Source organism: Pygocentrus nattereri, chromosome 20, assembly GCF_015220715.1.
Source record: "Pygocentrus nattereri isolate fPygNat1 chromosome 20, fPygNat1.pri, whole genome shotgun sequence".
Classification (NCBI taxonomy): Eukaryota; Metazoa; Chordata; class Actinopteri; order Characiformes; family Serrasalmidae; genus Pygocentrus; species Pygocentrus nattereri.
Genome location: NC_051230.1, coordinates 17,801,705 through 17,826,215, shown reverse-complemented (window position 1 = coordinate 17,826,215; position 24,511 = coordinate 17,801,705). Strand labels below are relative to the sequence as shown.

General features: G+C 38.1%; 1 protein-coding gene across 1 annotated transcript in view; it reads left to right on the top strand.

The window, feature by feature from the left end:
- iqgap2 (IQ motif containing GTPase activating protein 2) overlaps positions 1 to 24,312 on the top strand; it is an 87,035-nt gene extending 62,723 nt beyond the window's left edge. Inside the window, exons 18-38 of the mRNA XM_017695563.2 lie at positions 197 to 339; positions 594 to 764; positions 945 to 1,028; positions 1,366 to 1,437; positions 1,875 to 1,944; positions 2,042 to 2,250; positions 2,761 to 2,913; positions 3,232 to 3,395; positions 3,932 to 4,156; positions 4,751 to 4,891; positions 7,064 to 7,148; positions 7,337 to 7,569; positions 9,145 to 9,277; positions 11,730 to 11,832; positions 11,996 to 12,137; positions 15,621 to 15,708; positions 19,100 to 19,312; positions 20,425 to 20,585; positions 21,027 to 21,170; positions 23,141 to 23,249; positions 23,461 to 24,312. Coding sequence (XP_017551052.1) covers positions 197 to 339; positions 594 to 764; positions 945 to 1,028; positions 1,366 to 1,437; positions 1,875 to 1,944; positions 2,042 to 2,250; positions 2,761 to 2,913; positions 3,232 to 3,395; positions 3,932 to 4,156; positions 4,751 to 4,891; positions 7,064 to 7,148; positions 7,337 to 7,569; positions 9,145 to 9,277; positions 11,730 to 11,832; positions 11,996 to 12,137; positions 15,621 to 15,708; positions 19,100 to 19,312; positions 20,425 to 20,585; positions 21,027 to 21,170; positions 23,141 to 23,249; positions 23,461 to 23,574 — 2,957 coding nt within the window. The 3' untranslated portion in view covers positions 23,575 to 24,312. The remainder of the gene's footprint in view (positions 1 to 196; positions 340 to 593; positions 765 to 944; positions 1,029 to 1,365; positions 1,438 to 1,874; positions 1,945 to 2,041; positions 2,251 to 2,760; positions 2,914 to 3,231; positions 3,396 to 3,931; positions 4,157 to 4,750; positions 4,892 to 7,063; positions 7,149 to 7,336; positions 7,570 to 9,144; positions 9,278 to 11,729; positions 11,833 to 11,995; positions 12,138 to 15,620; positions 15,709 to 19,099; positions 19,313 to 20,424; positions 20,586 to 21,026; positions 21,171 to 23,140; positions 23,250 to 23,460) is intronic.
- The last annotated feature ends 199 nt before the right edge of the window (positions 24,313 to 24,511 follow it).

Genomic DNA, 24,511 nt, shown 5'->3' with positions numbered 1-24,511 from the left:
CACAAAATTTGCTGTTTCTTATTTTGATATTCTTTGTGCTTGAATATTTGTGTCAGTTATTAACTGATAAATATAATTTTAGATTGAGGATGTAAACCAAATGGAAAACACTCTATGAATGGTTCACATACTAAAATAACTGATTTCTAACTACTGATTTCTAATACAATGTTCTATTCTCTTGCCACTTACATAGGGAATAGTGGTAGTATGTGGGTGAAGCACAGAATCAAGGACAAATATGACTATTTTTATGACCTGGAAACCAAAAAAGGGACATGGGTACAACCTGAAGACTTCATCCATGACAGCACACAGCTCACAAAAGAGGACATTCAGGTCGCGATTATAGCAATATCACATTTTCACTGTCATAGGACAACCTGTAATTTTTTTCAATTATTATTGTATTTGTTTACATCAGCTACCCTTTAAAGTATGTGAGCCTTTAAGATGAATGCAGCAATAGAAATGTTTAAAAGTGGAATAAAATCTTAAAACATTAATGTACATTAAGGCCAAGCAAGTAATTAATTATTATGATTAGCCATTATGAAGATCACTGTTGAATCGTGTTTCTCCATGTACCTTAGAGTGTTGTGAGCAGTGTGACAGCAGAGTACAATCGGGAACAGCTGTGGTTGGCCAATGAGCCACTCATCGTACAGCTACAGGCTTGTATTCGTGGATACCTGGTGAGAAGGGCTTACAGTGACAGACTGGCATATTTAAAGCAACAAGAGCCAAGAGTAATCAAACTACAGGTAAGACTTAAATAACTGTACAACACATGATATATTTTTGATATACTTTTATATATCAATTACATTTTAAAGAAGTGTTGATTAATGAGCTGAGGCTATACAGGAAGTATGGAGTTTTTAGCTAATAGATCCCATAAATATTTGTGTACATGATCCATGGTTTGTTTAACTTGTGTACAGGCATCCTGGAAGGGCTATAAACAGAGGAAAGCCTACAAGGACAGACTACAAACCTTACAAAGCAATGTCCAGACTGTAGTGAAGGTAAACAATCTCTAATATAGTTTTAGAAGAGTGTATAAATACACACACACACACACACACACACACACTCTCGCATCTTCTAAGACGCTTCTCCTTCTGGGTCGCGTATAAAGTCTTGTATAAAGACAGTCGTGTATAAATACAAAATGTGTCGAAACTAGAGACACAAAGAAGAGCCGTTACTTTTTTTCTTAACTGTTGTGCACTGTCATTGTATGAACTTTAAATGGATGAAGGTTTGATACAATTTCATAAAATCCTTAAACCTTTGAATACTTACTGTATTTGTTTATATATATGTTTATATAAATCATAACCTGACAATTTTCTAAATCAGTTACAGTCCTTCGTGAAAATGTGGCGAGCCAGACGAGCATACACTGAGAGACTGCAGTATTTCAAAGACCATGTAAGTCACCTGTGTGTATATATATATATATATATATACATACAGTACAAAAAGTCAATACTGTACAAAAGTCAGAGACATTTTTAAATTTCCAGTCAAAACAACAGAAAATATCCATCAAGTTATTCATTTTTCAAAAGATATTTCTGAGAAGATTAAAACATAAAAAAACAGAAGTTCAAAATATTATTAAAGTATATAGAGAAAATGGTATAATTCTGTGTCATTTTCTGTGGAGTGTATTTCTTTTTTCTTGATGTTGAAAATAAACTTAACCTTGAACTTTATGGCTGTATTTGACTGGAAATTCAATAAATGAAAGATGTGTATAAAATAAATGAAAAAACACTGTGCTGCGTGTTTAGATTTTTTGGTATCATGATAACATTGGTATAATTTGAACAGCTCCTTCTTTTAAACTCCTATTTTTGTTTCAGGAAAAAGAGATAATAAAGATCCAGGCTTTTCTGAAGGCAAACAAAGCCAGAGTTGATTACAGAACTCTGAGTGAGTAAAATAGCCAAATGCTGCTGTTGATGTGATAAAATTCATGCCTGTTTTTTGGGGGAGTAATGTTAACTGTTTATGGTTAATTGTGTTGTAGCTGGTGCTCAGGACCCTCCTCTCTGTGTGGTCCGTAAGTTTGCTCACCTGCTGGAACAGAGCGGCCTAGATCTGCAGGAGGAACAGGAAATGACACGGCTCAGAGAAGAGGTTGTAACTAAGATTCGCGCCAATCAACAAATGGAGAAGGACCTGAACCTCATGGACATTAAGATTGGACTGTTGGTGAAAAACAGGATCACACTTCAGGTTTGACTAATCTTCAGAAGTTGTTGAATCCACCCATTGAGATATTGTGTGATTTGACAGAGCAATATGCTTTAATATTTCATAATCTACAAATAATACAATATCAGTTTTAATTCCCTCAAGAGTTTCTTCCTCAGAGAAATTAGTCCTCGGCTATGCACATCTGCCCATGTGTTAATGATATAGAGCATTAGGTTGGTCGAAGGGGCTTCAGAGCTTTATAATATGGTTTATGGAATTCCAGTGTTCTTTGTTGCTAGCAAAAGTATTTAACATAAGTTATGAATAACTAGAAATAATTCTATTAATGAGTGGAATAACGTATATACAGTCATATGCAGTTATACGTTTGAACATTTCTGGTTAATTGATGTTTTGTTGATTTTTTTTAAAGTGACTACAACACAGAAAATCAACTAAACATATTGTTTGACCAGGGGGTTCCAAAACTTTTGCATACATTTTTTAATTCATTTTTTTTTACTTTTACTATGTGCATTATTGCAACAGGACGTGGTGTCACTCAGTAAAAAGATGAAGACCAAAAAGAACAAAATGAGCAAAGAAGATCTTGCCATGGGTGACAAGCAGGGCATCAAAGGTCTGAGCAAAGAGAAAAGGAAGAGATTGGAGGCCTACCAGCATCTCTTCTACCTACTACAGGTAAGACTGGTTGAGCCTGTAATATGTGTGTCATACAAGCATTTATTCAGACAAGCCAATAAATCTGGAAATTGAGGTCTAATCTAAAGTGAGGTGATAATATTTAGAGCACAATAAACTTTGCATTGAACGTGCCATGTAATTTTGACATTTTTAAATGAGTAAATTAACAATGTTATTCACAGTAATCACACAGGTCTCTATTTATAGGGTCTGCCTAAAATTTTAACTAACTTGTTATTTTAACTTGTATAGAGGGGAGGGGGGGTCGAAATCCATTCAGTCAGGGATATTTACTCTCTGTTGTTGTTGAAACAGACAAATCCATCGTATCTGGCCAAGCTCATCTTCCAGATGCCACAGAACAAATCCACCAAGTTTATGGACACAGTGATTTTCACTTTGTATAACTACGCCTCCAACCAGAGAGAGGAGTATCTGCTTCTCAAGCTCTTTGAATCTGCCCTCAGGGAAGAGATCAAGTGAGATAATAAATGTTCCTGATTTTTTTATCCTATGTATGTTATGAATATTTAGGTCATGGATGAAATTTTTATTTATGATAACTTGTAGACCATGTTTCTCTATGTGTTATTCCATGCCAGCTTACTTAGGGTCTGACAGGTACATGCAAATATGTATATTTATTTCATATAACCATGCCTTTGCAAGAGATTCTGTGTCAAATAGATTCCTCAACAGCAAGAAATACACGACTATATAAAACCTACATTGTGTAGAAAATGATTCAATTGTCAGTATGTTCAGTCATTATGTATGAGGTTAAACTTAATACGTGTGATGCAATTTACAATCTGAAGAATTTTTATTTCTTACAAATCTTATTTACTATTTGCTAGAAGAAAATAACTTACTGCCCATTGTTTGACATGAGATCGCAATATCAAGTTCAGTGATGCATCCCATAATAAATAGAGGCCAAATGCAACTGAGCAGGTTGTGTTCATAATAAAACACCTTCATAAAAATATTGCAACTGTTGTAACAACATTGGCAGGTCGAAGGTGGACCAAATCCAGGACATAGTGACGGGGAACCCAACAGTCATTAAGATGGTGGTGAGCTTTAACCGTGGAGCTCGAGGTCAGAACGCTCTAAGGCAGCTACTCTCACCAGTGGTAAAAGAAATCATCGAGGACAAAAGCCTGGGCATCAACACTAACCCCATAGACATCTACAAGGCCTGGGTCAACCAGCTAGAGACAGCTACAGGAGAGGCAAGGTTGGTGATGCCACATAAATGCTCTAAACACCAGACAAGAACTTATGCACATGATGATACTGTGCCTGTCAAAAATTTGGGGGTTTCTACATCTTTCCCGTTAATCAGTTGGCTGAGGTTCTGAAAATGAAGGTATGTTTGGAGAATAAAAAGGAGCAGCTCTTGATGAAATGAACACTGTCAGCTGTTAAGCATGGTTCCAGGTTCAAACTCCATCAAGGCAGAGGCAATTAAAATAATTGAAAATAGATTTAAAAAGATAGTATTGATTTGTTTAGCAATTTTTTGCCCCCTGTATAACTTCTTATGTGATATTTTATTTTGTTCTATTGTGATGTTTTTACTATTAGTCTAAAATGAGAACTGTAGAAATAATAAACCATAAATAAAAAAAAACATCATTGGTAGTGTACTGTACCATTAGTATCACATACTAAAAAGAACTACTCTGCTTGTAGCAATTGCAGTATGAGATAAGTAAGTATTGCTGTAATGCACTGAATTCCGGGATTATGTAACATTCTGGATTAAACGTAATTATTTGGTGAGGTCATCCTCTGTCCTTTTTGTTCCTTCTATACTTGCAATTATCAGTAAATTGCCCTATGAAGTCACAGCGGAACAGGCTCTATCTCATGAGGAAGTGAGGTCCAGGCTGGAGGCATCTAATCAGACACTGCGTTCTGTCACGGACAAAGTGCTGAGCTCCATCATGTCATCAGTGGACACCATCCCGTACGTACTAAATGCTGTCAGCCTTTCCTTTATTTGGGCATAGACATAACACTCATTTGAATGCGTACATTTGAATTGTTTTCATTTGATTCAGTGTAAGGCCTTATTTTGAGATGCTTATCTGTGAAATGTTAGTTTTCATTGTCCACTAGGGTGCAGTGTTGTGTTTTTACTGCTGAAAAGACTGCAATCTGAGATCCACAGGACCAGTTCAGTTCTAATACGAATGTTACGCTGTGGGAGGATATAATGCTAGCCTTTTTAGTAGATATCACAGCAGATCAGCCAAGGATAGTCAATGTCCCTGCACTGTTGAAATATGCTTGTGCAAAAGTTTCACCATATAATACGAAGGTACCATTTTGGCAACTCACTATCAACAAAGCAGCTTGTTTGTTCTGGATGCAACTATAATAAAGTACAGAGTACATCAATAACACAGTGCTCAATGTAGGAATAAATAATTGGATCAAATCCAAGCAGTGGACATTCTGAGACTGTAAAAATGGGCTGTAGGTGGCCATGGCACAAATATGTGTAATTATCAAAAATGCCCTAGAATACAAGATGTATTTCATTTTTTTTATGTGAACAAAAATTATATCATTGACACTGACATCAAACAATAGCTTGTAAGCTAGTACCACCGACAGTACAACCACAGTGTGACTAAGCCAGGCTTGCCTTGTAGTTTTATGTATTTATTATTTACTTTTTTAACCTTAACTTACTATAATTATAGTCCTCAACAGTCTCTCATATTGCTTACATCAGGGGATCTTAGACTGTGGTCCCTTTTAGAATGAACAATATTTTGCAATTCCCCCCTTAATTCCTCCCATCTTTACACCCACACCAGTACACACATTATTAAAATTACGCTGTCATGCATGACAAGCGACATTATACTGACAGAGGAACGTTTCTGTGTTTAGCATTTTTCAGAAAGAAGTCATCACGGCTCAGAGCCTTGTTTTCAATTGGCTGATGTTTCCGAGATTCGCTAACTTGCGGAGTTAATGTTCACCTAGATGAACTTGATGCAAAGTGAAATTTAACACTAGAGAATGTGAAGAAAGGAGAATTGCCACACACAAATGTTTTACAGATTTGTCAAATGCTAGAGGGCACTCCTGCGCGAGTCCAAAATAAATGGATTAATATGGAGCATTTGAGCTTATACATTTTTAACATAGACATATGCAGTCATTTTCTGACAAAGAACTGTATTAAACATTTTAACATTTTTATTTTTAAATGCTTTTAAACTCCAGTTATAGGACTTTATAACAGCGCCTCTTGTAAATTCATGATGTCAGTAAGCGTGACCTGCTTTACTCAGCCAACGAGCTGATCAGCTCACCAACCAGTTCGCACTCAGTAGAAGTAATACTAGCATCCACTGTCCAAAAACCTGTTTTCTTTAGAAAAAAGGGAAATTTACAGGTCAGTTTTCTTTGCTTTTTTAGTGAAATATACATCCTTAATTTTTTTCAAATTAAAGGAAGGTCCTGAATAAGTGGTTAGATCCTATTTTAACTTTTTGTTTTTAGCTATTTATCTCCATTTAGCCCCATTTATTGAGCGCTCCCTTGCAGGCACCCTCTAGCATTTTGCAGTCATGTTTTTCATATAATAGAAGAAAAAGGAAGTGCCAGGCTTCTCTTAAACTGGCTTTCACTTTGCTAAAACACTTTGCATACTCAAAGCAAGCATACCTTTATATTTTTCTTACCATTTGTTGAATGTAGAATGTTGTATGTAGAAATGTAAGAAGTCCTCAAACCAGTGAGTTCTGGGAGATGATGGAAAGATAAAAGTTTGCACAGTAAGTTAAGTGTGAAATGCAAAGGCTTTGGGTCAGCATTTGAATCTTTATGCCAACTTTGATGATTCTACCATGAAAATGAATAATAATAATATTGTACTTTCCATCATCTCCCAGTATCCACTGGTTTGACTACTTCTTGCACTTTTAGCTGAAACTAATGTTTCTTTAGTCCTTCTCTGTTGCAAAAAAGCCTATCATTTTTCACAGTTTACTGAATTTAGCTAGACAGCTTCCATGTTCTACATCGCCATGATCATGTAATGGGCTTTGGCAACTCAAAGTTTATTCACAACTTTAAATTATAGTTTTCCACTGAATCATTTCATGTTTTTTTCATGTAGGTATGGCATGAGATACATTGCTAAGGTTCTGAAGAATACGCTTCATGAGAAATTCCCTGATGCTTCTGAAGACGATCTTCTAAAGGTCAGATATGAAATATCTCAGTTGTCCTACATTCAGTAGAAAAAGCTTGTTGCTAAAAAAAATCATGAATTATAGAAGACCAAATGTTCTTTTCAGGAACACAGGAATTCATTATTCTGTTTTATGCCTTAAATTGTCCAGATCCTTGTAGTAGAACTGATCTTTTTCTGCTTTCTGCTTTAAAACAGATTGTAGGGAACCTTCTCTATTACCGGTACATGAATCCGGCTATAGTGGCCCCAGATGGTTTCGACATCATAGACATGACAGCCGGAGGGCAGCTGCATTCAGACCAACGCAGGAACCTGGGCTCTGTGGCTAAGATGCTGCAGCATGCCGCTGCCAACAAGCTGTTCGAGGACGGGAGTGATCATCTTACATCCATGAACGGCTACATCTCTTCCACTTACCAGAAATTCCGGTAAGAAGATGTGAACCTAGGGTTTCTGACCAAGACTTCATTGTATTTATCATCTGAATAAAGCAACGGTTTGCTTGTGTAACGTGGAGTGATGAGGCGGACGCATATGCTGAGATAAGTGACTTATTGAGGGCAAATTCAGGGTTGTGGTCATGACAGTCCAGGTTCAGTGAACTAACACGGAGAGATTGAGGTTCAGACATGACGAAAGAAACACTAATCAAACAACACCAACAAACAATCAGAACATCTAACTTCAAACAATCAGCACGATCAAACAAAGACCAACGAAAACTAGGGGCAAACACAGGGCTTAAATAATCACAAGAATGACAAGGGACAGGTGGGAAACAGGTGAAACGAATCAGAAAGTTAAGAAGTTAAGAAAACAAGGGGGCAGGACTGATAACCAAAACAAACGCAAATGGAAGATCAAAAGTAAACCAAAAGCACATGGGGGAGACTGGGAGGGGCCAAAAATACAAGTGTTCACTTCCCAGTCCATATATGGAAACTAAGCTGTACAAAACATGTATAAAACAGCTCATTTTAAAACTGTCATGATTGTGATGTGTAGTGTTGTCACTGCGGAGATACAGGAGCAGAAGATGTGGGAAAAAAGATTGAACATTGTGCTGTTACTGAAAGTGTAATTAAGCTAAGAAAAGGTGGGGCGTCAATCCACAGTGCTAGTGACCCTTTGGTCAGCACAGGTTCATCAGAAGTGGAAAGTGGAAGAGGTGAAAGGAGAGGAATTGCTTTTGTGTTAAAGTTCGGCATCAGCAGAGAGGAGAGGGTGTGTGTGGAGTGTGTGGGGTTCCCACAGGACACACTCCTCACTCAATTCTCTCACTGCTCATACTCCTCCTTGTGAGTCATACTTACTGGAAATCCCCTGCACTTGGAAGTTTCTCTTTTGCCTCTCCCTCAATTCATACTGAAGACACAACAAGGAGAAAAAAGTACTTTTGTTTTTGTTATTTTTGTTTTTGTTATTCAATATAACTCCAGTGCAAAGTGTTCAGACACTACAAATGGATAACATTAGCACTTTCTTGCAAAGCCGTTGGTAGTAAAAACAGCTTTGAGACATCTGCAGTTGGAAGTTATTGGCTTTTTGCAGAACTGTGAGTCAGTTTTGCAGACCATTTTCGGTTTCCAAGTTTCTGTCTGATTGACTTGCAATCATCCATCCTCTCCCCAGATTCAGTTTTTAGCCCGATGCAATTAAATCCTCCTCAGATATGCCCTGGTACTTGTTGATGTGCAAAGCACCAAAGCAGTTTGCAGCACCATATCAAGATGCTCCCAATTCCATGTGAAGTGTTCTTGTGATCATACGCACAACCTGTCTTTCCCCAAACATGCCAAAAATCACATAGCACCAAAAAGGGTTACAGTAATGTTACAAGTGCACAATGGATAATGAGTACATATGCAAGGCAGGTGTACCTAATAAAGTAAGTGTTTATGTGCTGTGAGTTATTTGTATCAAGGGCTGTAACGTCTTTGCTATGGTATGATTTCTGCTTAATCAACAAACCCAAACTATAATATGAATGCTGATATTTCTAGGGTATTTCTACAGTCTGCATGTGATGTCCCGGCTCCTGAAGAGAAATTTAACGTGGATGAGTACTCCGACATGGTGACGCTCAGCAAACCTGTCATCTACATCTCCATTGAGGAGATCATCAACACTCACTCAGTAAGACCAATCAGCCAGTTGCTGTGCGGCACTTGTCGCAGTGTGCATTTCTATGGACAAGTAAATGATCGTTGTTTCATTCTTAATATGAGTGTTTCACACAGAATGTCAAAGGAGAGTGAGTCATTGCCATGTAATTTGTCAGCAATATTGAGCTGAAGCCTTTATGCAGCTCCATGACTCAGTATTAGTCAGTATGCAGCAGAAAGCTGACAGACACTCTTCCCCCATCAGGTTTTGATAAACCGGCTGTGTGTGTGAAGAGGTGGCTTAATGTCCTAAGCTTGTTTTCTGTCTAGCTAGTGAGGCATAAACCTGCCAGCACCGCTTTTGGTGCCTAATTCTTTAATTCACCTGTACAACCATTTACTGCATGCCTTGCTAAGCCTGTTTCACATACACTTGGTGCTATGTCCATGTGTTGGTCACCTTCAGCCAAGCACAACCAAAGCCCACTGTTATACTACAAAACCATCATATTTCGGTTACCTTTCACTTGCACTCAGAACTTAGTTCAGTAATGGCAGTTAAAGTGATAGTTTGGCAAAAAAGCAAATTTACACTTTTTGCCCTTACTTCAATAGCTGCTGATCCAGCAAGACATGTTTGTTGTCAGAAGCTTGCCTTTTAGTTTTGCCCTGGGTCATAGTGTTTATTTAGCTAACATATAATAGATGTGCATCAGTTAGAGCACTGTGCAAATTGCATGCTTAAGTAATGTTTAAGTAAATGTAGTTTTTGACATAGTTACGTATGTATGAAAAATGTTATCTATAATGAAAGTACAAGCTTCCATATGGATGTCTGTACTGTTTTTAGCTGTACATGTCGGTATCTAACATGGACTACTTTATTAGACTTTACACTGCATTGCAAATGTCATTTTTAAAGAGCAGTACAAGGCATTTCAAGTAAATATCACATGAAAGAGTAATTATGTTATTAGGCCACATCATGATATTCTGTTAAATGGGAATAAATGACATCAAGAGTGCTGCTAATGGGAAAACACTGTTAGGCAGCTGAACAACAAGGAGTCTGAAAAGGCTCTTTCGCTTTGTCCCAGGAGTTACAGAGTGCTGCATTTTCATCATCCAGACTGGAAGGCAGACTGGATAACAACACCCTGATGTCTTGGAAACAGTGAACACTTCTCCTCCGCATGCTAAGCACATCAGCCGCCTTAGCAACCAAACACAACCAAAGCCAAGACCTTTACACTGCAAAAAGTATCGCTCTCAGATAGAGACAGTGAATCTATAGTAATTAAATGTTTTTTGCAAGCACAGGATACAGCTGTGATTACCCTTTCCAGCTTGGAGAAAGACATTCTTAGAACCTTGTTGCTTCTTTAGTTTTTCACTGAAGTTTTAAGGCTAACGTAGCTAACAAATAATAAAAGTTTATTGACAGTTAGCATCATGCAAGCTGCATGCCTCAACCAGCTGTGTTGAGTTGTTGAGAACTTAAAATAGATTTGCTTATGTGGTTACTGATACTATAATGTACTGTTATCTAAAAAAGGACAAACGTATGTCACACAGCTAAAAACAGTAGCAACAGTCATGCAGCTATAAGGTATCATTGCTGTCCTTTTGTCTGCAATTTTGTTCAGTCTTATAGATAACAGCAAGCTAGCCTTACAAGTATAGTGCAAAACGAAAGAAGCTAAATTCAGACGCTAAAGTCTTGGCTGTTGAAATAAATTTAGGGTAGGGGAAAATTCTGTAAATTAGATTTTTTTGCTATTTTTTCAAGGCAAGTATGAAAACTTAAAAGACTTAATAACTTGGCCAAGTTAGAACACAAGTTTAGAGAGCCTCCATGTTGTTGCTGTCCATCTGCACGTAGGTGTAGATGACCAGCACTGGTGATTTATGATATAGGTCAGAAAGAGCCCCTTCCTTCTCCCTCCTGTAGGTGTTTTTAAGCTAAGGGGAATGTTTGGCGGTATGGCCTGGCATCTCAGCAGGACTCTGTGAAGTGCTGAAACCTCGGCTTTGTGTTGGCTCTCCTCCATCCTCTTCCCCACTGCTAACAGAGATAACAGGCTTTCGGCACATGCTGTCCTCAATCTGTTTTTAATCACTTTTGGAAAACAATGAAAAAGAACATGCTGTACACATAATATATGGCACTGTTGGTGACACCACCATGTTGAGGTAGTTGTGGCACTGCTGGCTCAGGGGGTTAAGGTTAATGCTAGCCAGAGGGTTCATTGCTAGTACAGGAGATTTCTTGCTGCATAATGAAAATGAAAAACACCACAGCCCTAGAAAAGAGTAAGCTTCTACTATGGATAAAGGTTCATGAAGTGTGTTCATAGAAGTGTTTGAGAAAGGAGCTGGCATTTCTACAGCTTTTTCAGCAGTTAATTACCAGATTTAGTAGGTATGTTTGGGCAGCCATTATGTAACATATCTTATATGTCTTGTTCATGTTTGTCTGACAGCTTGTACTGGAGCATAAAGAGGCCATAGCTCCAGATCACAGTGATCTTCTGCATGAGCTTCTGGAGGACCTGGGTGATGTTCCTGACATGGAGTCATTGCTTGGTAAAATAGATCTGCTACAGCTGTTTTCAAATGTCCAAAGGTGGCTCTGGTGACGATTCAAGTAGATTTGTGTTAAGCTCATGAGGGATCTCAAAGGAATTTGTCTAGAGCACAGTGGTGAAGCAATAGTTGAGCAGACCAACAGACTTATTCCTGTATGCAGGTGAAGGCACTGTCGATCCAAATGACCCCAACAAGGAAAACACCATGAGTCAGTTGGCCAAAACGGAGGTCTCCCTCACGCTTACTAACAAGTTTGAGCTGATGGATGGTGATGACATGGATATGAAGGGGCTGATGATGAAGTAAGTGATATCATACTGGCTTTGCAGACTGCAGTTTCATAATGGCAGTGACTAAAGTGGCGTCGTCATTTCTATCAGTTAAATGTGGTTTCATGTGTCCAGAAAAATACATTACTTTGATTATGACTATAAGGTTCACATATATTGTCGCTATTGGAACAAAAGATTGTATTTCCAAAAAAAAGTTTTTGGGAGAAGGAAAATCATTAATAATTAATATAAGTGGACAATATATAATTATAATTAATATAAATTAACAAGGTTTTATTAGAAGTAATTTTGGGATGTTTCTATTGGTCAGTTCATCATGAAATTTTGACAGGAGCTAGCATTTTTAACAATAAAAATGACAAACATGGAGATGCAAAGTTTTGTTCCAACAAAGACAATATGTCTGTCAGAGTATATTTTCATGTTTACTGTCATTTATAGGCAGTCTGAATTTCCTATTCCACTATCTCTCCCACGCCACAGTGGGAAATGGTGCGTAGGGTGTTATCTCTTCTGCTGTTGAGACTGTCCCTTTTTGGCATTAAATTAGCACAGCTCCTAGAAATTATACCACATATCCGTCTTATGGTGCTATCAACGTGCACGTCATCGCTTGCCGTTAGGAAGGAAATGTCTTATCTTTTGACGCCTGGCGAATTATGAGGCAGCATAAGGTATAAAGGCTCTGATGGACTTTTTGGATATGAGACTGTAATATGTTTTGACATTGAGGTTAATTACATCCTTATTATTTAGTAATTACTATGCATTAGTGACAGAATTAGTTCATTATTATGAAAGTATGAAATCCATACAAAACTATTTAAGCTATGTAGTTATAAGGATAAGGAACTGATGTGTAAAGTTTTTTTTTTAAACAAATTCAACTGGCATAAACTGGTCAAAAAATTTCCCTTTGACCTGATTATCACCCATCCCACTTATCCCATACGGTTAGGGGTTCAAAGCCAGCTGTGTGTCCCTCTCTCTGGTCATTACAGTGTTTTTTTTTCAGAGGGCTTAGGCTCTCTGGGGAGGAAGCAGGAAGCGTGAGTCAGGCTCTATTCCCCTCTACTGCAGACGGAGCAAGCGGTGTGGCGTCAGAGCTCATTGTCTGAGTGCTAACATGCTGCTCCGTTTCCTCCCCTCACACAACCAAAGTTTCACATATTTGAGTATTTGAGTTACTGTAACAGAAAGACAGAACATTTGTGCTTGAGGTCACATACACAAGAAACAGATTCACAGCTACCAAGCTGTTTAAATTCACTGACACCTATATAGAACTCTGGTAGCATTAGAATAATTAACAACACTTTATCTAGTTTTTTTTTTTTACTGTAATAAATTCCTTGGGTAATCATAGTAATCATTCTAGTTTCTGCATCAGAAATGTACTTTTACTTTAAGTGACGACAGTTAAACAGCTAAACAGTCTCACGCAGTTAAACACATTTACTAACAATTAAAGGCTGGAAGAGAACAGAGATAGGTTAGTTTGTGTTCAAGTGGCAAATGCATGCATGTTTATGTAAACTACAATCCACACATGGTAATTTTTTTTTCCCCCTACGAAACTGGAAACTGAACTCTAATCCCACAAAGGACAATTTGATATTACAGCACAGTCCTTTTTAAAATTCTGCTGAGTGACACTCTGATGTCTTTGCTCATTTATCAGGAGGCTGTCTGTTTTGTCTGTGTACAAGACAAAATAATTGCACTTATGTTTGTATTCCTATGCTCCCATTCCACCATGCGCAATCTGATCAGATTACTTTTTAGGCCAGTAAGTCTAATAAAACAGAAAGTGAAAAATCTGAGAAGGCAGATTTAATTTAATACAGTTTATGAGGAAAACTGTATTAAGACCCAGTCACACTTGTGATTACCAGTAAATTTTTTTGACCAAAATTACATTAATTTCAATACACGATGAGTGACTTCAGGTTACAGCATCTAACCTCTGGACCCGTTAATAAACCTTTTACCATTTCTTCCCCACTGGCTATAAATAAACACATGAAAGGGTGGTTGCACCATGCCACAGTCAGTCAGGAGAAATGTATTAGTATCTTTACTTTTATGGTTTTACTGTTTTAGGAGCACTATATGAATACTGAGTAGGGCTTCCATTTGCTCTCAAAACAGCCTCAAATCCTCAATTCCTAGCCATTCTCTGTTGACCTCTCTCATCAGTGAGGCATTTCTCTCTGCAGAACTGCTGCTCACTAGATGTTTTTTTATGCATATTTTATATATATATATATATATATATATATATATATATATATATATATATATATATATGCATAAATATATATATATATATATATATATATATATATATATATATATATATATATGCATAATTTTTTTTTTTAATATATATATTTAAAAATATATATATATTAAACTCTAGAGAGTGTTGTGTGTGAAATCACAGGAAGTCAGCAGTTATAGAAATACTCAAAACAACCCATCTGGCGGCGCTACGGTCAAATCATGAAGATCACATTTTTTCCCAATTCTGATGGTTGATGTGAACATTACCTGAAGCTGCTGACTCATATCTGCATGAGTTTATTAAGATTAAGTGACCCTTATTAGTCCCACAGCAGGGAAATTTCATAGGTGTCTTGCTCAAGGACACCTCAGTCATGTGCTGTTGGCTCTGGGGATCGAACCAGCGACCTTCCGGTCACAAGGCTGGTTCCCTAACCTCCAGCCCATGACTGCCCCCATATGCACGCCTGCAACACGGCTGATTAAATCATTTCATGAACGAGTAGGTGAAAAGGTGTTCTCAATAAAGTGCTCATAATAACCTGATATAATTATGTTCACTTAGGTGTCGTGACTGTTAAGGCTTAGCTTATCCAGCTTGCTAACTGCACCGACATGGACCGACAGCTTCAGTCATGCTCATTTTGCAAGGCAGTGCAAACTGCTAAAGAGTAATGTGACTGAGGCTTTAGGCTAGATTTCCCAAATCCCAGCCATATTTGGCCATATACCTCCAAAACTGTGGAAACATATGGGTAAACCACATGAGTTAACACCTTTGCATATACTACTGAAATGTTCATATTAGCATTCAGGGCTTTGAAATTCTGCTACACTTATTATTCTCATTTGTTCAAGAACACAGGCAGTTGAGTCTTTATTGTTTGAATAAATGTGCCATTCTCTGCTTGTAGGACACTAAATACTTTATCACAATCCTCATGATACCACAGGCAGCCTTGTACACTGTTCTTAACCACACGTGTAATTCAGTCTCAGTTAAATATTTACAGTTTAATTCTAACCACTAATTGATCATGTGCTACGTAACAGTCAAACATGGTTAGCCATAGCTATAAGTGCTAGTGTGAAATGTGTCAGAACCCTGCTGTTGTTCAAGACTGTGAGAAATGTGCAACCATTTGTAATGACGTATTAAGCCTGGCAGCTGTATTCTCTATTCTGTCTTTGCCTGTCACGCTAAAGGACGAAGAAGCTAGTAGTAGATGTGGTGAGAATCCAGCCAGGAGAAACACTGACTGATATCCTGGAGACTCCAGCTACTTCCCTGCAGGTAATGCTTGGAATATTTATCTAAGCTATTTATCCTGGAATGTTTATATACCCACAGAGTAGGAAGACAAAAATGCATCAAATAGTGAGTAGACTGGGCATCTACAAATGAGAATGACACCAGGCCTGTGAGACCAGAATGACATGCATCATGATATTTAGTTTTTCTAAAGCTTGACAAGTAGGAACAGATGAAATGTGGCAGCAAAACAGCTGCATTTAAAAATTACTAAAAAAAACTAAGTGTACAATTCTGCACTAAAACCAGTTTAACAGGAATAATTATGCTGTCTTTGTAATGAAACATGCAGTTGTTCTACAACCCCAATTCCAATGAAGTTGGGACGTTGTGTAAAACATAAATAAAAACAGAATACGATGATTTGCAAATCCTTTTCAACCTATATTCAATTGAATACACTACAAAGACAAGATATTTAATGTTCAAACAGAAACTTGATTTTTGCAAATATTCACTTATTTTGAATTTGATGCCTGTAACACGTTCCAAAGAAGTTGGGACAGGAGCATGTTTACCACTGTGTTACATCACCTTTCCTTTTAACAACACTCAATAAGCGTTTGGGAACTGAGGACACTTAATTGTTGAAGCTTTGTAGGTGGAATTCTTTCCCATTCTTGCTTGATGTACAACTTCAGTTGATCAACAGTCCGGCGTCTCCGTTGTCGTATTTTGCGCTTCATAATGTGCCACACGTTTTCAATGGGAGTAAGGTCTGGACTGCAGGAAGGCCAGTCTAGTACCCGCACTCTTTTACTATGAAGCCACGCTGTTGTAACGTGCAGAATGTGGCTTGGTGTTGTCTTGCTGAAATAAGCAGGACGTCCCTGAAAAAGACGTGGCTTGGATGGCAGCATATGTTGCTCCAAAACCTGTATGTACCTTTCAGCTTTAATGGTGCCTTCACAGATGTGCAAGTTACCCATGTCATGGGCACTAACACACCCCCATACCATCAGAGATGCTGGCTTTTGAGCTTTGTGCCGATAACTGATAACTTGCACTTGTAGATGGAGCGACGAACTGTGTTCACTGACAGTGGTTTTCTGAAGTGTTCCTGAGCCCATGTGGTAATATCCGTTACAGAATGATGTGGGTTTTTAATGCAGTGCCGCCTGAGGGATCGAAGGTCACTGAAGGTTCTCTGAATCTTGATGATATGATGGACTGTAGATGATGAAATCCCTAAATTCCTTGCAATTGCATATTGAGAAACATTCTTAAACTGTTGGACCATTTGCTCATGCAGTTGTTCACAAAGTGATGAACCTCGCCGCATCCTTGCTTGTGAATGACTGAGCCTTTCAGGGATGCTCCCCTTATACCCAATCAAGACACTCACCTGTTTCCAATTAACCTGTTCACCTGTGGAATGTTCCAAATAGGTGTTTTTTGAGCATTCCTCAACTTTCCCAGTCTTTTGTTGCCTCTGTCCCAACTTCTTTGGAACGTGTTGCAGGAATTCAAAATGAGTGAATATTTGCAAAAAACATCCCACCCTTCTATATTTGTACATAATAATTCTGAGCATTTTATTTTATTTGCGCCATTACAAATACCTGGATTATTTTTCACAAAGATTTTTTTATGATTTTACTCTGTACAATGGTTTGATACTATAGTCATATATTGGTATTTACCAGGGGTGCCCAATCCTGATCCTGGAGATAAACCTTGCACTCTAATTGAACTCACTTCATCCAGGTAATGAGTCTTCAGTGGCATCTAAGATATTAGTCCTTGGTGTGTTTTCATCTGAACTGTCTAGGGTGGCAGGTCTCCACGACCAATACTAGGCACACCTGGTTTAGACCATATCATATCCTGCTCGTTGTTGGTTGGATAAAATATCTTGGTGGGCGGACCATTTGTTCTCTGACCATCTCTGTCCAGCTTAAGAAACTAAGGCTACATTTACACAGCAGGTAAAAGTGGCCCAAATCCAATTTTCCCTCATATGTGACACAGATTTGTCATTTGTGTGGCTGTGTGAACAGCAAAAACAGTGGCATTCGTTTCGCTAGTCGTCATGATTGTTTATCTCTGGACAAGCCATGTGAAGCATTGTTCTTTCACGCATGCGGTTCGGTTTGGGAGTTGATCTGTTCAGACTGGTGTCACATACAGATCACATTTAAAAGACAGCATGAACAAGCAAACAAAAAATCGATTTGGCAAGAAAATCAGATTTGGGCGTAACCTGTAAACGTAACCTTAGGCTTTGTTCACACAGCAGGTAAAAGTGGCCCAAATCTGGTCTTTTTCCTGAAAGCAAAAATCAGAGGATAATAATAATATATAATATATAATAAAGTGACCGTGTCCGAATAACATTTGACAAACATTCTGGCAAATATCATGATGGCTCTTGTGATGCTGGTGAAGCTCTGGCAGCGACTGGCATTCGTTCATAGTCATGATTGTGTATGTCTGGATGAGTCACGTGAAGCTTTGTCCTTTTGCGCATGCGGGTCAGTTTAGGAATGCGATCTGTTCACTCTAATGATGCATACAGATCGCATTTTAAAGATAATGTGAACAGCCAGACAAAAAAATTGGATTTAGTGAGAAAATCAGATTTGGGCCTCTTTTATCTGCTGTATAAACGTACCCATAGTCCTACATATTGACTGTGTAGTCCTAAATGTCACAGGAGTGCATGCAGAATTTATATATCACATACTCAAACTTTTGTAATTTTTTGTAAACTAAAAGGATCAAAGGATCGGAATTAAACACTGTGGCAGACCTCATTGCATAAGAAATGGTATGTGGATGAATTAGATGAATTAAAGGAAAAGTCTTTCTTGTAAACTCATTAGATTTTGTGTCATGGATTACCCTGGCCACTGAAAACAATTGACATACCAAGCTCAGAAGCTTGCCAGAGTAACAGTAGCCAAATGGGATGGGGTTAATGTCCTTTTTTATTATTTTGCATTTGGTCTCAGGCCCCAACTCCCTCGGCCTGTTCACTCTGCTTCCTTTTGCACAATTAAAGGGAAGGATTGCCATACTGAAGGCAATGTCAAATCAGTTAGGGAAGTGAGGGCGAACTACAAAACCCTCAGACAGCAAGCGTCAAAGCAGACTTAACAACACTACACAGAAGCACATGTTTAGCAAGATGGACTAAACAGCACACTAATGTTCCATCTCACTATTTAGTCTAGTATTATTTGTAGTTATGCACATACATTCATTGCATTTGAAATTTGCATAAAAATGGCATACTTAAGTTTGCTGCCTGTAGAGAACGTGTCATTTTAACTTGGTTTCAATTTTGTACACAACTGTAAAAGTTTGGCCATTATTTTCATAAAATTTAAATGAAGTACAGAAAAGCAAAGCATGTTTTATTCAAACACAGGAATCGGAACATGCTAAGCTGGTGGAGCGGCGGGCAGCACAGGACGCTACAGCACCAGAGGGTCTGAAGAGCAGTCAGGCTGTGCTAGAAGACCGGCAGTTGCCTCTGGAGCAGAAGAAGCGCAAGATCCTCAGGAACCTGCGCACGCTGGAACAGGCTGGACTGGTCAGCTCTAGCAGCAAATACCAGGAGCTCATCAACGACATCTCCAAGGTAAGTCAATACTACACTCACAGTATAAAACTACTTTATACAGTGGCATTGTTGAATTCTTGATTCTAATTGGACAAGTCCTGGCAGCATTCATGTTCTCATTCTGGTCTTTAATTTTTGTGGATTGTTTAATAAGAAATAAATTAAAATTAAATGCCATGGTCTTTATCTGTTTTGGCTCTTTCTCCTCTTGGATACATGAAATTGTTAACAGGGCAGTATCATACATTTTTCTTTTTTTTTTCTCCACGTAACATTTGAGCATAATTATGTTTTACATATACATTTTCCAACTTCTCTATATCCCTTAGAATTTAATCAGGAAGTTTGACTGGCTGTCCTGTACTGTGCCTTGTTAAAAAAGTAGTGTGGGCTGAAAAACTCCTTATAACTTTGCCGAGAGTGGGCGGGACTAAACTTCTGAATAGGTGGAAATATCGTCACTGTCAGCAAAAACATTGGGGCTTATTCACCAACCGCTCTTAAGAAGAAACACCTATTCAGTTTTATGAAGATTCTGACATTCACCAATGTTTTTTACTGTTATTATTATTTGTTCTTAGGTAAGAACAGAATCTACACACACTCTAAAGCACAGAGACGCAAACACTTCAGCAGTTTAAGAACACGCCATGAATCTGACGTAGACTTTTTCTTAGGACCCTTCTCAAGAGCACATTGAAGAAAAAACTTAGGAAGATATTGGTGAACGAGGCCTGTTGTGTCTCTATTTGTTTTCCATTTTTTACTTTTTTGCATAGTTTAAATCCTCAAACTAATCTTTGTGTTAAAATTTTCGAAGCAGTAAGAAAATATTTAACAAAAATTACTTGGAAAAAATCTTTCACCTTTTCCAACAGTGAAAATATGTACAAGAAAAATAATGAAATCAAAATGAGCCGTGAATGCAGTTCATGAGCGTAGTTTCCTTATATGAATGGATGTATTTTGAAACTTTAACAATGGTGACATTTGTTTACATAACTCTTGTTAAAACATGATATTGGCCCTTTACATGTGAATTATAAGCAATAGTCTTTGGTCTTATTGATACCTTGAGTATGTTTAAGCTTGGGAATTATTAGAGCCCATTTTTGTGTGTTGAATGACAGGACATTCGCTACCAGAGGCGCTACAGGCAGAGGAGGAAAGCTGAACTGGTGAAGCTCCAGCAGACTCTAAATGCTCTCAACTCCAAGGCAGCTTTCTACCAGGACCAGATCAACTATTACGACACCTACATCAAAACCTGCCTTGACAACCTCAATAGAAAGTGAGTGGCCAAAATTGTGACTTGATTTCACCTTGAAGTTGGTCGGTTTTGGGGCTTCTGACTAATGCAGTTGGCTTTGAGGATTGTACCTCATTTTTGCAATCTGAGTGCAAATCCTAATGATGCCAACTGTGGCTTACAGTACAATTAGCTCTGCTGTCCTAGTTGGAAAGATAGCTTAGTTACTTCTTCCACTCAATTGGGCAAAGAGTTGAATTGGTTTCTCCTGTTGAAAATCCTGTTGGCTTTCTCCAATTGAAAAGATGCAATGGCCTAAATACATACCTCAGAGGAAGCATGCGCTTGCCCTGATGCTCATAGGTGGGCACCATTTGATTGCGTACATTAAGTCAGCAGTCGGCCACTGGCAATAGATATTTAAATATTTTCAATTATTCATTCATATTAAAAAGGCAGCCATTTAACATCGATTCTTCACAGGAATGCTCGCAGATCAATCAAACTTGACAAAAAAGGAGAAGAGAAGGGAAGTAAGAAGTCCAAGCAGCAGTCCTTGAAGTACACAGCTGCCAGGCTACATGAGAAAGGAGTCATTCTGGAGATTGAAGGACTTCAGACCAATCAGTGAGTTTATATGCCTTTTTTGGGGGAAAGAAATTCCCACTGCATTTATGCCAAGAGTTTTTCATCAGGTTTTCACCAAGGTAAAAATCACCTGTTCTCATTCTGATTTTTAATTCTTGTGGACATTCACCAAATGCAACAAAGCATATTGATAAACTGCTGTGGTATAGTAGGATATAACCATTTCCCACTCTTCTTTGATTCAGACCAGGCCAGCTAGTACTTTAATTACTAAAGGTGGTAAAAATGGTTGATTCTTAGATGCATCCCAATTCTCTCTTTAAAAGATTTGGAATTGATTCACAAAATGTCAGAGTTTTATATACTGAAATACACCTGCACAACCAGAGACTATAAAGCAAGATACTCTGGCCTAGCAAAATGCAGGAAATCCCTAATGCATGCATGTTTGCAGTCATACTTTTCATGTAAGTTCAGTTCATTCAATTCAAGTAAAATTCATGAGTAAAACCCTAACCCTAACCCCTAACCCTATCCCTAACCCTAACCCCTAACCCTAACCCTAAGAACAAAGCTTTGTTTAACAATCAGGCTAATACTCTGAGTTAGGCTTTAAGCAGAAATGCCTTTAAAAAAATAACTGTGAAGCTGGAACAGACGAAGTATAAAAAATGTTGAGTTTCCCAAACGTGTCATAACATCTCAGTATTTTCCGTATAGCTTGTGTCTCGATGTTCAGATGAGTTTTAAAATGATAGAAATGTAATGCTTTACCACAAGCATGTATACGTAAAGTCAGTCGCAGCTCTACTGTAACAGTGCAAAGTACCTCATTTTTTTATATGGAAAACATGTGGATGTGGCACAGAGCACAGCCTGCATAGTCACAGGGCCTTCCGGTCACAGGGCCAGTTCCCTAACCTCCAGCCCACGACTGCCCCATTAACATTAATAGTGAGCATCATTTAAAGATAGAAAGGTGAAATAGTTTAGTTAAGCTGCTTTCATGCTGAATGTAGTATCATGTAATCTCAAGATGTTACTCATGGTGTGTGCTGCACTCGCAGGCTGGGCACAAGAGACACTGACGCTCTCTTTCTAATAATAAAACTAGCCTTTTGTGCATGATGGAGGAAAAAACAGCCATGCCCACTGCTGGCATGCAGTAGTTGAAAACATTTAAACTTTAAATGACCCTGTGTGTGCGCTGCAGTGAGTTTTATGGGCATACCATTAAATATGTGTTTGAAAGCTCAGTGGTGAATTTAAGATGCAGCAAATCTTAATGTTAGAATCAATAAATCAAAAATGAACATGCATCAGAATGCATCCAGAATGGTTCTACAAACACCCTGAATTAAAAACGAGGTGCTTAGATATTCCCACTCTCATAGATAACACTCATTATCTGGCTAATTCAGAATCAGTTTCACCAGCACAGACACACTGTGTGAACACTGCAAAGAGATTATCATCCCAGAATAGCACAAGTAGCAGCTCCTCAGTTACTGGCTTTGATGTGAGTGGAGTGCTGGGTCAGCGGTTTGGGTGTGAGACCGGAGGGAAGGTAGCTCATTACGAGCAGTTATCCATCCTGTTTTGGTTTTTCTACTCCAGGCCAGTGGCAGCTTTCCAAGCGCAGAGCCAGCCTTGCATGTGTAGCACTGATAAGGCGACTTGACGAATTAAAGTGGAAATGGAGGGAAGGGATCTAAAGATGAGCTCGAACATTATCTTTCATTGCCATGTACAATGGCCTGTACTGTTTCAGTTAACAAGCTGAATTGCCTGTAAATAGCATTCTCTAAGACATGAGTCGTTCGGATATCTTCTCATTCATCTGTGAGACTGACTGAGTTAAGCAGTTGAAACAGAGATACGGTCTAGTTCTTCCCTGATATTTAGATTCTCTCCACTGTCATCTGTTTTGTTTATACAAGACATTTCTCTGATATTATTCCCCCCTTGAATATCAGTTTGTATAATGTTTGCTCTTGCCTTGTTTCCAGACTGAAAAACATTATGTTTGACATTGCGCCCTGTGAAGAAGTCGGAGACTTTGAGATAAAGGCCAAGTTTATGGGAGTTGAGATGGAAAAAGTCCAACTGCATTTCCAGGTAAATCCCTCCAAATGTGTTCCAGCTGTGCCACTGGCATGTTTGTCATTTCCTGTCAAATATATCTGAGAATCACAACAGAAACTTTCCTGACTGGATTTTTTTTTTTTTTAAAGCGGGAAGTTAATATAATACTTTGCATCCTCTTTTGTGAAATTCCAAATATAATCCATCCATTGACACCCTTTTTTTCACCTTTGTTCACTTCCAGGATCTTCTGCAGCTCCAGTATGAAGGAGTTGCTGTGATGAAAATGTTTGACAAGGCCAAAGTCAATGTCAACCTCCTGATCTTCCTGCTGAACAAGAAGTTTTATGGAAAGTGAATTCTGTACCATTGGATGCGTTAACTCAGACGACACACTTGGGAATATTAACTTGCTGAAAAGTCGTATTTGGGGTAGCATTAGTGTGAAATAATGCACAATGAGAATGAAGTGTGCCTTCAGGTGAAGCTGTTTTTGTAAACAGACTGTGTAACTGGAAATTCTGGGACAATTATTGGGTATTTAATTTTGAGCTATGTACACATATCAGAAGTTCAAATATTAAAGCTGTACAGACATAAAAAGCTACTAGTGCTAAAGCTGAAATCCTGATTGGTATTGATTAGAATTGTAGTGAAATTGTACCAAAACGTCCAGCATGCTTCCAATGAGAGGCTTATATTGACAAGTCTTACAATTGTATTTTTTTTTTCCACACAATAATTGTACATGATCTATTTTTAAATGGTATTATAATTGATATATCTATTTTATATTTAGGTAGTACTGTACGTGAAACACTTTTGTCACTGTAAAAAAAAAGGAGAAAAAATATGGGAAAACAGGTTTTATGAATGAATTTCACAAAGCACTACTGCCTCCTGCCTCTAATAGATTAAATGGGAAAGCCAAATTGTAAAGCCACAGACAAATATTCAACTAGTGCCTTCCATTCATAAGTGATTAAGCTATGTGCATCTTTTAAATGATCTAATAAAGAGCTTTTAGTAGCTTTTTAAAAGGATGTGCTGGTATTGTAAAAGTCATTGATCTGAAATAAACAAATCACATCACAAAGCGTCTTATTTCTTGCAAACATATGGAACAAAAATGTTTTGTTATCATTAGGGATCATGATCAGCTTTGAGCATGGGGTCCGTGTGTTAGCTTGTGTTTGACCGGGACACTGAAGTACAGCTTGTGTGTCAAACACTGTACTTTTATAACGTTGACTGCTCCAATAAACTGAGAATGGAAATGTTAACAGTAACATATT